Raw genomic sequence first — 15,587 nt, forward strand, 5'->3', positions numbered from 1 at the left:
TAGCTTATAGTCTCCACACTGACCTTAGAGCTTATAGTCTCCACACTGACCTTTCAGCTTATAGTCTCCACACTGACCTTTCAGCTTATAGTCTCCACACTGACCTTACAGCTTATAGTCTCCACACTGACCTTACAGCTTGTAGTCTCCACTCTGACCTTACATATTATAGTCTCCACACTGACCTTGCAGCTTAGTCTCCACACTGACCTTACAGCTTATAGTCTCCACACTGACCTTACAGTTTATAGTCTCCACACTGACCTTACAGCTTATAGTCTCCACACTGACTTAACACTTATAGTCTCCACACTGACTTAACACTTATAGTCTCCACACTGACCTTACAGCTTATAGTCTCCACACTGACCTTACAGCTTATAGTCTCCACACTGACCTTACAGCTTGTAGTCTCCACTCTGACCTTACATATTATAGTCTCCACACTGACCTTACAGGTTATAGTCTCCACACTGACCTTGCAGCTTAGTCTCCACACTGACCTTAGAGCTTATAGTCTCCACGCTGACCTTACATCTTATAGTCTCCACACTGACCTTACAGCTTATAGTCTCCACACTGACCTTACAGTTTATAGTCTCCACACTGACCTTACAGCTTATAGTCTCCACACTGACTTAACACTTATAGTCTCCACACTGACTTAACACTTATAGTCTCCACACTGACCTTACAGCTTATAGTCTCCACACTGACCTTACAGCTTATAGTCTCCACACGGACTTAACACGTATAGTCTCCACACTGACTTAACACTTATAGTCTCCACACTGACTTAACACTTATAGTCTCCACACTGACTTAACACTTATAGTCTCCACACTGACTTTACAGCTTATAGTCTCCACACTAACTGAGGTGATGGAGTGAGGAAAGGCTACAGGCTACATTTGATGGTGGGGAGTTCATTCCTGCTCTTTGAAGTTTAATTGGCCTACAACCATCAGCAAACTGTATGTAGGGTAGGTACGCTTATCTGCTGATTAGTGCTGCTATTTTGATTTTTTGTTGTATTTAAAGGGTGATTCAAGAGCTGTCTTTAGTCCCACAGTGTGATACACCTCTCTAAGGAAAGCACCTCGATACACACCGAAAGGAAAGCACTATCTGCGTTCTTCATACATTTTTTCTTGTGGTTCTACAGTTTGAGAGACTTTCTCTAATTTGCAGTGTACTAACAACTGCTGAATGCCACTGGCAGTGGTGATATATGTCTGGAAAGTATTTATGAATCATGGAAGAACTGGGTTGATGGGTGGGAGAGTTTAATGACTGGAAATTGGACTGGGCTGATAGAACTATTTTGCACAGTAATTGTGTGATTTTGATGATTGTGTACTAATGCCCCTTTTAATGGCAGTTTACATGAAAATTTCATTATGTGTTTGGGGATCCTTTAAATGTATTTGGACCTAGGATACACACCCACGTGCACGCACAGACAGACAGACAGACAGACAGACAGACAGACAGACAGACAGACAGACAGACAGACAGACAGACACTGAAACAGCAGCACGACCAGGTGGACTGGGGACAGCAAGGCGGAATCAGGCCAGGTACTCCTGAGGCATGGTCCTAGGGCTCAGGTCCAAGAAAAGAGAGAAAGAGAGAGAGAGAATTAGAGGGAGCAGACTTAAATTCACACAGGACACCGGATAAGACAGGAGAAATACTCCAGATATAACAGACTGGCCCTAGCCCCCCCGACACATAAACTATTGCAACATAAATACTGTAGGCTGAGACAGGAGGGGTCGTGAGACACTGTGGCCCCGTCCAACAATACCCCCGGACAGGCCCAACCAGGCAGGATATAACCCCACCCACTTTGCCAAAGCACAGCCCCCACACCACTAGAGGGATATCGTTAAACCACCAACTTAGTTTAGAGTATAGCCCACTAAGATCTCCCCCACGGCTCAAACCCGAGGGGGGCGCCAACCCGGACAGGAAGATCACGTCACTGACTCAACCCACTCTAAGGTTGCGTCCTAATGGTACCAGATTCCCTATATAGTGACTGGTCAAAAGCATGAGAATAGGATTCCATTAGTAACGCAGACTAAGTGTTTCTGCAGGCAGAGGGACAGATGGAAGATATGATACCAAAGTCTAAAACTCTGTTCCGTAGATCTCCCTAGCCCCCCTCCTTCCCTCCAACCCACCCATACTTACTCCTTCCGTGGGAGACCCTGGAAATAACGACTTTTACAGGAGTATTCCCTTGGCTTTGGGCGTTGTCAGAGACATACAGATGATACTAGAAAGAGGCTGAATCAGATCCATGAGGACAGATGTAATACATTATCTCTCTCTCTCGACATAGCAACATTTGACTTCAGACGGAGAGACTTTGTGGTCCTTCTGTAGCTCAGTTGGTAGAGCATGGCGCTTGTAACGCCAGGGTAGTGGGTTCGATCCCCGGGACCACCCATACGTAGAATGTATGCACACATGACTGTAAGTCGCTTTGGATAAAAGCGTCTGCTAAATGGCATATATTATTATTATATTACTTTGTTTGCTTAAGGATCTTGCTACTTGCTTTATAAAGTCTCATCAGATACATGAAGTCTAGTAAACATCCTCCAAGGAAAGACTGGCCTAACCAATATTCATCTATGTCTATCTTGTGAGGGGGTTTTGGACAATCACAATCAACTACATCTAGGCAGATGTTCCCGTATCGCAACAACAGCTGTGCAGTCTCATGACTTGCAAGAATGGAAATGTAGATAGGGAAACCTCTTGTGGTAGGATGATGAAATGACAGTTTTCCATTTTGAGTTGGAAGAATTGAAGCTCGGCCTATGTTTGATCGGTTTGTCTGTGTTATTTGTCACTACCAGGAGACGTGGTACTGGCCAGGAGACGTGAGTGCTGATGACGTGGTGATGAGCGGGGTCAGGTGCTCGGGGACAGAGATGACTCTGGCCCAGTGCCTCCATCATGGGAAACACCTCGACTGCCCCCGAGGGGGAGGACGCTTCGCTGCTGGAGTCTCCTGCTCTGAGAGTAAGTCACTTACAGTAGCTGGGTCGCATTCATTATGGCCACACCGTTGCAAAACATTTTTTTTAAAATCATGTTGTTTTTGAACAAGTCCATGTTACCTCCAAAAAGTGTTGGGCGGCCATTTTTCTGTTGTTTGAATCCTTGATTGGGTCTCTATTCAAAGTGCAGCCTCTGATCTCCATATTAACAACAACCTATCCTCTGCCTCGGCATACAGCGGCCCCAGACTTGGTTCTAAACGCCCAGGTGGTGGAACACACCACGTACCTGGAGGACCGGCCCATGTACATACTGCAGTGTGCCAACGAGGAGCACTGTCTGTCCAGCAGCGCCGCCGCCGCCACATCGTCCTCCTACCGCCGCCTGCTGCGCTTCTCCTCCCAGATACACAACAACGGACTGACAGACTTTCGCCCCAGGGCCGCACACAACTCCTGGATCTGGCACGAGTGCCACAGGTATAGAAACATGGTGTCGGACGGGAGGATGAATTCCTGGGTCCTTCGGTTTTAGTCATTGAGTTAAGTAGTGGAAGGTATGATGAAGGAGGGGTTGGACAATGGCATGCAAGCAAGCATCGTTGTGTTGAGAACAATCACTGTGCTGCGATAAAAGTCCTCTGGCGAGGGTGGTCATTGTCGCAGTCTTGTGAGATCATAGATTTGTGGTCTGATTTGTAGTCATGTGGAGGCAGTGCCTGCTGTGGGTGTACAGGCTGGTTATGATGATGGACTGTCTCCGTCTCCCTGTCCAGGCACTACCACAGCATGGAGGTGTTCACCCACTATGACCTACTGAGCCTCAACGGCACCAAGGTGGCAGAGGGACACAAGGCCAGCTTCTGTCTGGAGGACACCCAATGTGAAGAGGGTAAAGAGGATTTAATGTGAAAAACAAATGATGAAAATGATCACAACAAACCTTGTCTATGTTCCTGATTCTGTACTTTAGCACTGTTGTCTCTCTGGCCGGCCAGGTATTGAGAAGAGGTACGAGTGTGCTAACTTCGGGCAGCAGGGCATCACTGTTGGGTGCTGGGATACGTACAGACACGACATTGACTGTCAGTGGATAGACGTGACAGACGTTGTGCCAGGAGACTACATCTTCCAGGTGAGAATCGTATTTAATTTATATAATAATAATAATATATGCCATTTAGCTGACGCTTTTATCCAAAGCGACTTACAGTCATGTGTGCATACATTCTACGTATGGGTCTTTATTTCAAAACATTTTTTTCTTCTTCCATCATTTAAAATAACAATTATGTTAGGATAGGCATGCAAATCTCCACATCCAAATATGATATGGGAGCAAGGTCCTTGTATAACATGTGAATCTTATACTCTGATCAAAAATATAAACGCAACATGTAAAGTGTTGGTCCCATGTTTCATGAGCTGAAATAAAAGACCCTATAAATGTTCCAGATGCACAAAAAGCTTATTTCTCTCAAATGTAGTGCACAAATGTGTTGACATGCCTGTTGATGAGCATTTCTCCTTTTGCCAAGATAATCCATCCACCTGACAGGTTTGATATATCAAGAAGCTGATTAAACAGCATGATCATTACACAGGTGCACCTTGCATTGTAATGGGGACAATAAAAGGCCACTAAAATGTGCAGTTTTGTTACACAAGGCCACAGAAGTTGAGGGAGTGTACAATTTGCATGCTGACTGCAGGAATGTCCACCAGAGCTGTTGCCAGAGAATTTCATGTTAATTTCTCAACAATAAGACCCCTTCAAAGTCGTTTTAGAGAATTTGGCAGTACGTCCAACCGGCCTCACAACCGCAGACCACGTGTAACCACGCCAAGCAACAGGAGCACACCCGGCTTCTTCACCTGCGGGATCGTCTGAGCCCAGCCACCCAAACAGCTGATGAAACTGTGGATTGGCACGCTGGAGAAGTGCGCTCTTCACGGATGAATCCCGGTTTAAACTGAGCGGCTTGCTGATGTCAATGTTGTGGACAGAGTGCCCCATAAGCTACGGCCAACGAACACAATTGCATTTTATCAATGGCAATTTGAATCCACAGAAATACTGTGACGAGATCCTGAGGCCCATTGTCGTGCCATTCATTTGAGCATTTTAATGCACAGCAACATGTTGCAAGGTTCCTTCCAAAATTCAGTTCTTACATGGCCTGCATACTTACCAGACATGTTACCCATTGAGCATGTTTGGAACACTCTGGATCGACGTGTACGACAGCGTGTTTCAGTTAGAAAACCAGATACGGACTAGTTTTCTAATCCACGCCCCTACCCTTTATTTTTAAAAGGTATTTGTATTCCCAGTCATGTGAAACCCATAGATTAGGGCCTAATGAATTTATTTAAATTCACTGATTTCCTTATGACTAATAACTATAACTCAAAAAAATTGTTGCATGTTGCATTTATACATTCTTTTCAGTGTAATAAGCTTGGAGTAGTGACAGTTCATCTTTCCACTTCTTACTCCATGAGGTTAACAGGAGTCGATTCATTTCAATGGAATCCACTTTTAGTCATTTTGCTGGTCACTTTCCCAGCATTTTATAAATGTTAGAATATCACGAATATTTGCTGCCAACACAGATCGGTCTTTTGGTCATAGCAAGAGTATGTGGGTGCTCTGATAACATCATCAAAACGTTGTTTCTCTCCCTAGGTTGTGATCAACCCAAACTTTGAGGTAGCAGAGTCCGACTACACCAACAACGTTATGAAGTGCAGGTGTCGATACGACGGCCACAGGATATGGATGTACAACTGTTATATAGGTGAGAGACCGGAGATTACTGGCTACAACATTATTGAATGTGATGGACACTTGTCTTGTTCAAAGCCATTTTGTCTATGGATGACCACATTCCAAAGAGGTTTAAATTCAGAGAAAATAAATGCGTGAAAAGGCAATTGCAAAATGTAAATACATGTTTAAATAGTACGGCATCCCGGTCTTGGACACAGACTTTTCACCTTGACAGCTCGGACCAGCGACTTTCGATTACTGGTCCAACACTCTTAACCGCTAGGCTACCTACCTCATCTAGTGTATTGCTCAACTTGAATGATTCAGATGTTTGTGTGTGGCCATTTTTAGCATTGAAAAAATATATATATACACACAACTCTATTCGGTCTGGAATTGAATGTCTTTGGAGAAAATAACAGTGCTTATGAAAATACATTTCACTACTCAACACGTTTTTAGTTTATTTTGTCTTCACAGTTAATTGAACATTTCACATGATGCATGCCTAATTTATACCCCAGGCACGACGTACACAACGTAAGAGTGCAAAATGGCGATCCTGAAACGTTGCGTCAAGTTACAAGTGAAGTCGCTGCAGTTTATCAAATGAAACTTTATTTACATAAGATCTTTTTACAAAAAGTACATTAATCACCTATATATTTATCTGAAACCTACAACATAAATGATAGGAAAGCAAAGCAACTCTTAACAAAATTGTCCACATCCTGCCTTTTTATTCCCATCTCCAGACAGAAGATCTCTGTGTGTTAATTTAATGTCACCTTTACTTTTTATTTAAGTCACTGCACCTTTACATATTTTTTTCTATGCAAGTTTGCAATTGGGAGGGCGGGCTCGTGGTAATGGCTGGAGCGGAATAGTATCAACTACATCAAACGTATGGTTTCCATGCGTTTGATGCCATTCCATTTGCTCCGTTTCAGCCATCATTATGAGCAGACCTCCCCTCAACAGTCTCCACTGATAGGAATTATACAACTGGTGCCTGTTTGACAGTTATTTATAGCAAGGACGTCAGTAGGTGTGTCGTCCAGTTGTAGCCTGGCATTCCTGTAGAAGATCATGAAAACTATCTGTTCAGTGAAAAGAGAAGGCTTGTGAAGACTTCAGTGATTGAAGTATTTCTACCATTGTAACTATATAGATTCATTTATATTGACAACCAGTGTACCCTGTGCTTTTCAAACTGTGCCCACGATTGAATGAGTGCAGTTCCTCATGTGTCCCGTTTGTCTCTCCTCTTCAGGTGGCTCAGTGAGCTCCGAGTCAGAGGAATCCTCTTTCAGTGGCCTCATGAATAACCAGCTGGGACACAGATAGTGTGGACGGACTCAATGGAAAGACCAGGAGGAACATTTTATTTTGCGAAACTGATGAATGACCGACCAGCAAGACTGTTGTGAAATGACCAACCGCTAGAGGGAGCGTTGTGCCGTCTGTTCCCTCCCTAACGGTGCTGAATGAAAATAGAAAAGCAAAGTTCACCTCAGTGCCAACGTTTTATATAAGGACGTTGCAGACGAAAAAACCCTGTTTTAAAGATCCAGCTTGAAGAAGCAACTCTGTCTTTACTGTTCTCACAAATTTCTGTCACATGTACAGCAGAGTGCTGGTGCTATCAAATCCGAGCTATTTAGTTACCTGTACCCAACCTTTGTGGTCCACCGTAAGGAAAGTGATATTTTTCGACACCTGCTGCACTTTGAGACAGTGTCCTGTATTGTTTATTTTTTAGGACAATGTGTTGAGCAGGCAATTAACTATGCACCTATGAACACTAGCGTAACGCTAGTCCCATGCTGTCCCCAGAGTAGTGCTGAGCGATTAACTGAAGTCTTATTTTTCGGTTTTTAAACTACAACAACTGACGTTGAATCAATTATTTGTATTTCATTTAGTTACGTTATTTTTTCCTGTAAGCTCAATGCACACAGTTTCTCTGAAGATAAATCAGATCCGTTCTGTGTTTCTGTTATGACTGCGACACAAGAGAGAAGAATGCGCGATCATTAAGGGATATAGAGAGCAGCTGTTGCTCCGTGAGGTAAACACATGATCTAAGTGGTTGATAGTTGGTATTCAGCCGTCATAAAAGTGTGCCTCATTTCATTTGAAGAACTGCAAAATAGTGATTTCTTTTCAGACAGCATTAGGCAGCAGATCTTTAGAGATGAGATGACTTGGAATTAAATAATATATTCATTAAAAAAATGTTTAAAAATTGATATACACCACAACTGAAATATTTTATTAAAGTAATGTGAGTAAATGATGGTTAGTAATTGATAAGCAGTAATGGACAGTCAACCATCATGGGACTTTTATTCATTGTTTTATTCTGTGTAACAGCATTCAACCCACAATGCATATTGCATTGAATGTTTTTAAAAATGAGCAAAACTGTGATTATTTTTTAAATTAATTTAACCGAAACCGAACAGACCTCCAAAATCACTAATCGCTCAGCACTATCCCAGAGCTTCCTATACAGTTAGTCTCTTTCCTTAAAGTGTTGAGGCCGGCAATTAAGGAGAATGAGAGGCTCAATTAAAGATGTGCTTCAAATACAGCTGTTCTGTAACAACTTTCTTCTGCCCAGTTTCCCCTGATGTCGCCACGACAATCAAGATCCCATCCCTCTAACTGTCGCTTCTGCGGAGATTGTTTACTAAACTAAAACTCATAGAACTACCTAAGAAGCATTAGACCTGTTGAAGGGTTACTGTCAAAACTATTTATTCAATAAATAAATAGACATGGATGACAGACACATGGGCCACCAGTGCACGTGCCTATGAAGTGGGGGTGGGGAAAGTAGCGGAATGGTCTTACATCCACAGAGAATATTATTTGCAAGTCTGTGGCGTGATAATGTGGTAGAAGCCATTGTGAATATAAAATAAGGAAGAACTGATTGTTTTCTTGCTGTACGGTAATCACTAAGGATATGGCAGTATTATTACAACCATACAGCTACCACTAAGGAGAAACTTTCCCCCCCTCTCATCAAACCTGCATTTTTACGCCTCTAAAGAGGCAATGAGCATTTAAGGCAGAATCCCCAAGTTAAAATGTACACAAACTTCTGTCCACATTGGCGACAAACAGCATGATTTAGGTGAAAGGGAGTAAGTTATTCATAATTTGTGTTGGGATTCTGCCTCAAGTTAACAGTGTATCTTGCTTCACCTAATATCAACTCTGGCAATATATTTAATACCTTTCATCTTAGGATTCTAAGATACATATGCATTTTAGTCTTATCACCATATTCTGCTCAGCTTAGTTCATTTTTCAAACATCCATTAAATTAAATTATTACCGTCAGGGACTCTTATGTTTGTTTTCTCAATTGTACAAGTCACAAATGACATGTGAAAATGCATCTTTGCATTCTATTTTTGTGACACTGCAACTACAGGGCCCTTTATTTTACAAGGGTGCTCTTTACTAGATGGGTGATTATCCTATACTGTATACACAGTTGAATGTTTTAAAGCATTTTGTGCTTGCTTCATATTTTCTCTTAATAAAAATAAACAAGCAAACCATGACATGTTCTTGATTTCCTAAACAGAGACTCAGCAATATGATGTGATGATGAGCAACAATGTGAACAAAATATCTTGCCGAAACCCGATAACGCAGTTTATAGTCGTCCCGATTCTGTGGTTTACTTTGCATCTCTGTGCCTACGTTGAAATGTCATCTCACCTGCTGTAGCGGTCAGAAATGTTGTGAGAGCGCTCCACCTCTCCGCAGCCCCAGGGCTGTGGTCATCATTCTCCGGGCCACCGCAGAGTCTGTCCATGGCCTCTCCTTTACCGGCTGGATAAACTCTGGAACATACAGAAGGACTTTACATTATAGCAAGGAAAGAGGTAATAACATGGTATTAACATGGTAATAAGTTAGCTATTAACAACGAAATCACGACAGACCACATACTTTCTGTTACAGTATAGATGGATCAAAAAACAAGAACAATACCCGCGCTTCTCATGGCTTTCCCTTTGGCCTTCCTGCTCCCGTCAGACAGAGTGCGTGTCTTCAGGAGAGGGTGCCGAATGGAAAGTGCATGGAGGGCTAAACAAACACAGGAACCGATTCAAAGATTTTCATCTCTTTTGTCATAAGAAAGAACACCAACTTCCCTTCACCGATCGTCAGAAGGTCACACAACCAACTCCAATGTGCCAAAGGGGACTCGTGACTCATATTGGAGTAAAATATAACTTAAAGTAAGTGTCTAGTGTTTCCAGATTTCTATGAAATATAACTACTTACAAAATGAGAGTGAAATAGTTAAATAAACAATATTGGAAGGGAAGCTATGTTAAAAAGCAGCTATTCTGTGTGGGTGTACACTGGTCATTAAAATATTCACACAAGTAGAGCGTTGATTGGTCAGCTCATCCTCTAGATCACTGACTGGCCAGCTCGTCCTCTCCAAGGAGATGACATGTTCTATGAGGAAACAGCAAGCATTTATTAAACACTCTGAGATAGAAGTTTGAGGTGGGATTTTTGAAGTGTTTTTTCTTCTTAAATTTATGCTTTAGCCACACAAAAATAAATGTCAACATTATTTGGATAGGAGTTCATAGAATATGAACTTCAAATAAAGTTAGATTTACACTGGGCAGTTACTTCAAATACGACTCAAAAGATGAAAAAAAAAGATATACTCAAAACCCATACCTGCAGATTGACTGGAGAACACGCCTAGGGCGCGAGTGTTGTCCATCCACATAATCTTCATGCCCCAGTCACTGAAAGACAGACCAAGATAAGACTGGGAGAGAGACAGACAGCCCTTGTGAGTGTGCTGTCGGCTTTAGTGAGGGGCATGGGGAGGCTTTCACCTGTGCTGCGGGGTGAGGTTTCCCTTAGGTACAGATCCAGGATAAGCTTCCCTTCCCCCAATCCTAACCATCAGTGAGGAAAAGGTAAAAGTGATCCAAGATCAGCATCTAGGGGGCAACGTCACCCTACTCCAAGGCTTTTATCTGTAGTCTGAAAAGGCATCCAGCAGGTCGTCTGTTTTGAACATGGCCGGGAAGTCGTAGATCTCGATAACGTGGGCATACTCGTCCTGGTTGATCCACACGTTCCCAAAACACGAGTAGTCATTGTGGGGGTGTGTTCGATGGCCACGTGTGTCTCTGTCAAGTGGGCTGTGATCTGACGAGAAATTCAACCAGTTATTGACAGATATACCTATCCCAGTGAAGTGTTTCTCAGTAATCCCTTTAAATATAATACATGTTAAACATAGCCTATATCTGAGACAATATTGTATATAGTCTATGCCTCCAAAGTTGATGTATTTAACTTGAGGACAATCTAAAATGTCATGGTAATTTTTGTTCCATTTTCATACAGATTTAGAACAAACAACAACATTTTAGTCACTTGAAGAACAGAAATGATACACTCCCCATAGATCACCCCTCCCCCACTCTGTTGTCATGGAATTTGTCAGCTCACGACACTAAACAGGTTTCCATCCAACCTTTTTATGTGCGTAAACTACAGACATAACCATAAGTGAGTAAACGTTTCGACATAACCATAAGTACAGTTGAAAATGTGATGTAAACCCATTTAACTGGTCTTTTTTAATATTCTGTACATGGTCATTTACCCACAAAAGTTATTTTTATGTGCACTACGTCATCATGCACAGTTTTTTATCTGCAACAAGTCAATTTGATAGAAACTCTGGTGAGAAAATTATTTTAATGCCGATTTTAGAATATTACAATGAAAATCAGTCGCTAATTGGATGGAAACCTAGTTACTGTACCTTTTGGCTAAAATCAGCAGTGTCACGAGCAGCACCCTTGGCTGGTGTTGTATGCGAGGCATGGTGTTGGTGGGGGGCCACGTTTCTACTGCACACAGACTCCACCTCCGTCAGTACTTCTTCCTCCTCTTTCTCAGTCTGGTCCTCCAGGGTTACGGCCAGACAGTCTGGTCCCATGCAGGGGGCCAGGGGCAGGGCTCTTCTGCTGAGAAGCGAATAAAGTCGTCCTCCTGCCCAGCGCTAGAGGTAATAGAGGGCACACTGTCCTGGTTGGAGCTGGAAGGCGTTTCTGATGGCGTTCCCTTTGTGGTGTCTGAGGAGCAGGGGCAGGAGCAGCAGGACTCTGAGGGCGAGGTGCAGCCCGAGGAGGTGCAGCTGAGAGGGGGCAGGGGCAGGTCGAGGTCCACCCCTGCTGGTGATACGTGGAGGGAACCCCCGCTGTCCCGCTGCCTGTCCCTGGCCGCCTTGGGGATGTAGATGGCCTTATCGGGGCGTTTGGTGTTACCTTCGCTCTTCCGGGCCGGGGTGTTGGATCTGGGCTGGGGGGGCATTTTGCTGCTCTGCATCACCATATCTCTCTGGGAGCCTCCTCATATAAGCTGTCGTCCCCCCACACACCATACTAAAGTCATCATGTAACGTTGTGAAAATAATGGGCAATAATTCACATTAAGATGCCCATGGGGTTACTTTAGAACTACTTTGGCAGCCAGGCTTGGATCATTTTAATTTACAGTGTGACCTGATAATACATCATATGAATTTGTATTTGACAGTTGTTTATCCAGGAAGTCCCATTGAAGGTCAGAAGACTTATTTTACAAGGGAGACATGAATGTAAGACCTTGTTGTGTGTGCGCTACCTGTGGCGAGAGTAGCAGATGACCACCCTGCAGCTCCAGCCCTCACCCACCCACACAGAAGGTAGCGAGGTTAGGGTGCTTCTCGTGGTTTTGTGAATCAGGTAGCGAATTCTCAAATCAAACCTTATTCAGAACATGGTGGGTGACTTGCAACGGTTTGCACGCCAGATAATGTAATTACAACCAATAAAATGTTGGTGTCCATTACTGGAAGTTGCCGGTTTGCCAATATAAAAACGTTGCCATAAATGTTCAACTAACCTGGTATTGGCGATACTCTCTTCGTTCTCGATTCTGGAAAACAGTTCTTATAAATGTCCGTGTCCAGTTGCAGGTGGTTCTACAAACACCAGAGAAAACACATTAAGATTGAAAATCCATGTTTTGTACCGCGCCTTGTCATCTTAGCTGCTGCACATTTCCTTGCGTCTTCGTGGGAACTAGTTTCACCACCACGTGTAGAAGTATATAACGAGTCATACAGAGCGAACAAAACAAAGATCTAGACACCTGCAAGAGCAGTGGCGACCCGTCATTCAGGGCAGGTGTTTTTGCAAAAAAATAAAAACAATACAAAAAATAAAATAATTGGGGGGGTCTTGTCTGTTTTGCATGTTATTTTGTCATCAATACGTGTCACGTATCAGTTTGCAAACAATGTAAATATATATATATATATATATATATATACAATTGAGTTAATAAAGCAGCATTCAAACATGGTCTGTTTTTTGTTTTCTTGAGTAATGCACCTCCAAAATGCAGGTGTTTCAGCCCAGCTCAGTGCTTTCTGTGGTGGTGGGGCAAGCCAGCAGAAAATATGGAGCGTTGCACCGTGATTGGCTCAGTGTTCTGTCACTCGCGGGGAAACTACATCACCGCGAAATCTAAGGGGAGACCTTGACAATTTGAGCCCTTTGGGTGCTGACATAGAGATACATTAGAAGTGCCCATCCAAGAAGCCTCAAGGTCATTGGCCACAGATAAAATGACGTCAAATCACGTTATATGTACAGTAGCTTTGATTGGACTGATCGTGTCAACATCATACTTTCAAAATATTAGCTAGCAGTCATCATCGTGAATCAAGTCGACAATCTACTGTCAAATCCCTTTTAATCCTTGTCACATGAAGAGAAATAATGAAGAGAAATTATAGATGAAACGTATCGGTGCTCATCAGCCATTGGACATAAACATTACACAACATGTTGGAAATCGCAAATTCAACAATGAGTGGTTTGAAAGGAAGTGAGCACAGCTCAAGGTGAGTCCAAAAATGTATTGTATGCTGCTGCATAAATTATGTAATATGCCAGGGAGATATGTATACTGTAGCTAAGAAAGTAATACTAAGTGTATGTTGTGTAGTAAGATGTTAGTAGCCCATGTGCCTTACCCTAAGAATTTGGTCCATTTACCCCTCTTCATTTCGCCTACCGTTCTGACTTGGTGGTGCACGTGCACATGTAGCCTTAGAGAAATGTAATCATCGAATATTGTAAGAGCTTTCATGGTCTGCTTATATGGCCCAGTTACTTATCCTATAGTTCTGACTTAGCGTACAGGGAGAATACTATAAGAACGGCTCATGTTCTGAATTCTGTCGCTGTACATTAAAAAAATGCTGAACAAATAGTTTACAACGTCCACCCTAGCTCGCTCATTAATGTCTTAATCTAAATGACGGATTGCCTCTTATCCGCTCGTCGTTCCCTTATGCCATAGTTTATACATCTCAATTGTCAGTAGAAACCACATTTATTTAAACAAGTCAGCTATATCAGCTATGTTTTTTTTTAAAGGCAGTAAATGAGGCTGAATTAACTGTTTTGCTGCCAGACAAGGCTCCGCTGATAGCCAGGTGTAGCAGTGGTAAGGTGCTGATAGAACTCTGCTGTTGGGACAGCTTTATGTAGGCCCTAACAGTTTGTGGGCACCATTTGTCACCGTTATAGTGCAATTAATGTATTGTTTATTGTTATGTAGTGGCTTTGCTGGCATTTTTGTTTTGTTTGCCCCACCAAGATTTACATGCTCACTCAATACAAAACATGGATTTACTATCTTTCTGAGTTCTCTGGTGTTTGTAGAACCACCTGCAACTAGACATGGACATTTATAAGATAACGAAGAGAGTATCACCAATACCAGGTTAGTTGAAGAAACTATGGTGGCGGTTTTTATGGGCAAACCTCTAAAGTCCAGTAATAATGTCAGACACGCGAAATGGTTGGTTATCACACATTATCTGGCATACAAACTGTAGCAAGTGGGTGACAACTCACAAATAGGCTTTGATCACATATAGGTAGGTGTATTATGATCTGCGACACATAGCTAAATGCCACTGGTATTTAAAGGCAATTAATGCTAAATGTCACTGCCAGGGAATGTCTCACACAAGGCTAATTAAATTAATTATACAAGCCCTCAATTCATGATTGTGACAGAATGCAGGAAATGTCAGCATACATTTTCTGGTTCTCTATCTGTAGGTAAGCGTTCAATTCTTCTAGGACTGTGTGAACAGCTGCATTTTCTTGCTTGGGAAGATAACAGCCATCAAAATAAGGAAATGCCAGGGTGTCTGTAGGCATTGAAAAACACAACTAATTCAGCTCAATGAGGGCTTGATGATTAGATGACCAGTTGAATCATTTGTGCATGTCCAGGGTTACAATACAAATGTGTACTGTTGAGGGTACTCGAGCACCAGGGCTTTATTACAGACAGAACAACTCCTCAGTTTCATCAGCTTTCTGGGTGGCTGGTCTCAGACGATACCTCAGGTGAAGAAGCCAGATGTGGAGGTCCAGGGCTAGCGTGGTTACACGTGTTCTGCAGTTGTGAGGCTGGTTGGACATACTGGCCATATTCTTTAAAATGACATTGGAGGTGGCTTATGGTAGAGGAATTAACATTAAATTCCCTGGCAACAGCTCTGGTGGACATTCCTGCAGTCAGCTCAGCAATTGCATACTGCCTCAAAACTTTGGCATTGGTGGTATTGTGTTGTGACAAAACATCACATTTTAGAGTGGCCTTTCATTGTACCCAGCACAAGGTGCACCTGTGTATTGATCATGCTGTTTAAT

The 15,587-nt window shown here is 42.7% G+C and overlaps 1 protein-coding gene and 1 long non-coding RNA gene across 2 annotated transcripts in view; one reads left to right on the top strand and one right to left on the bottom strand.

Annotated features, from left to right (window-relative positions):
- Nucleotides 1-9,371, top strand: part of LOC118388743 (lysyl oxidase homolog 2A-like) — a 47,107-nt gene extending 37,736 nt beyond the window's left edge. Inside the window, exons 9-14 of the mRNA XM_035778161.2 lie at nt 2,874-3,039; nt 3,257-3,497; nt 3,794-3,909; nt 4,016-4,152; nt 5,707-5,818; nt 7,064-9,371. Coding sequence (XP_035634054.1) covers nt 2,874-3,039; nt 3,257-3,497; nt 3,794-3,909; nt 4,016-4,152; nt 5,707-5,818; nt 7,064-7,137 — 846 coding nt within the window. The 3' untranslated portion in view covers nt 7,138-9,371. The remainder of the gene's footprint in view (nt 1-2,873; nt 3,040-3,256; nt 3,498-3,793; nt 3,910-4,015; nt 4,153-5,706; nt 5,819-7,063) is intronic.
- Nucleotides 565-10,239, bottom strand: LOC118388744 (uncharacterized). Its single transcript, XR_008144617.1, has 3 exons — nt 9,808-10,239; nt 9,532-9,656; nt 565-1,599 (listed from the first exon to the last, which is right to left on the bottom strand). It is a non-coding gene; the product is annotated as an uncharacterized LOC118388744 (long non-coding RNA).
- Nucleotides 10,240-15,587: the final 5,348 nt, after the last annotated feature.

The sequence above is a fragment of the Oncorhynchus keta genome, chromosome 10, assembly GCF_023373465.1.
Source record: "Oncorhynchus keta strain PuntledgeMale-10-30-2019 chromosome 10, Oket_V2, whole genome shotgun sequence".
In the NCBI taxonomy this organism is placed as follows: domain Eukaryota; kingdom Metazoa; phylum Chordata; class Actinopteri; order Salmoniformes; family Salmonidae; genus Oncorhynchus; species Oncorhynchus keta.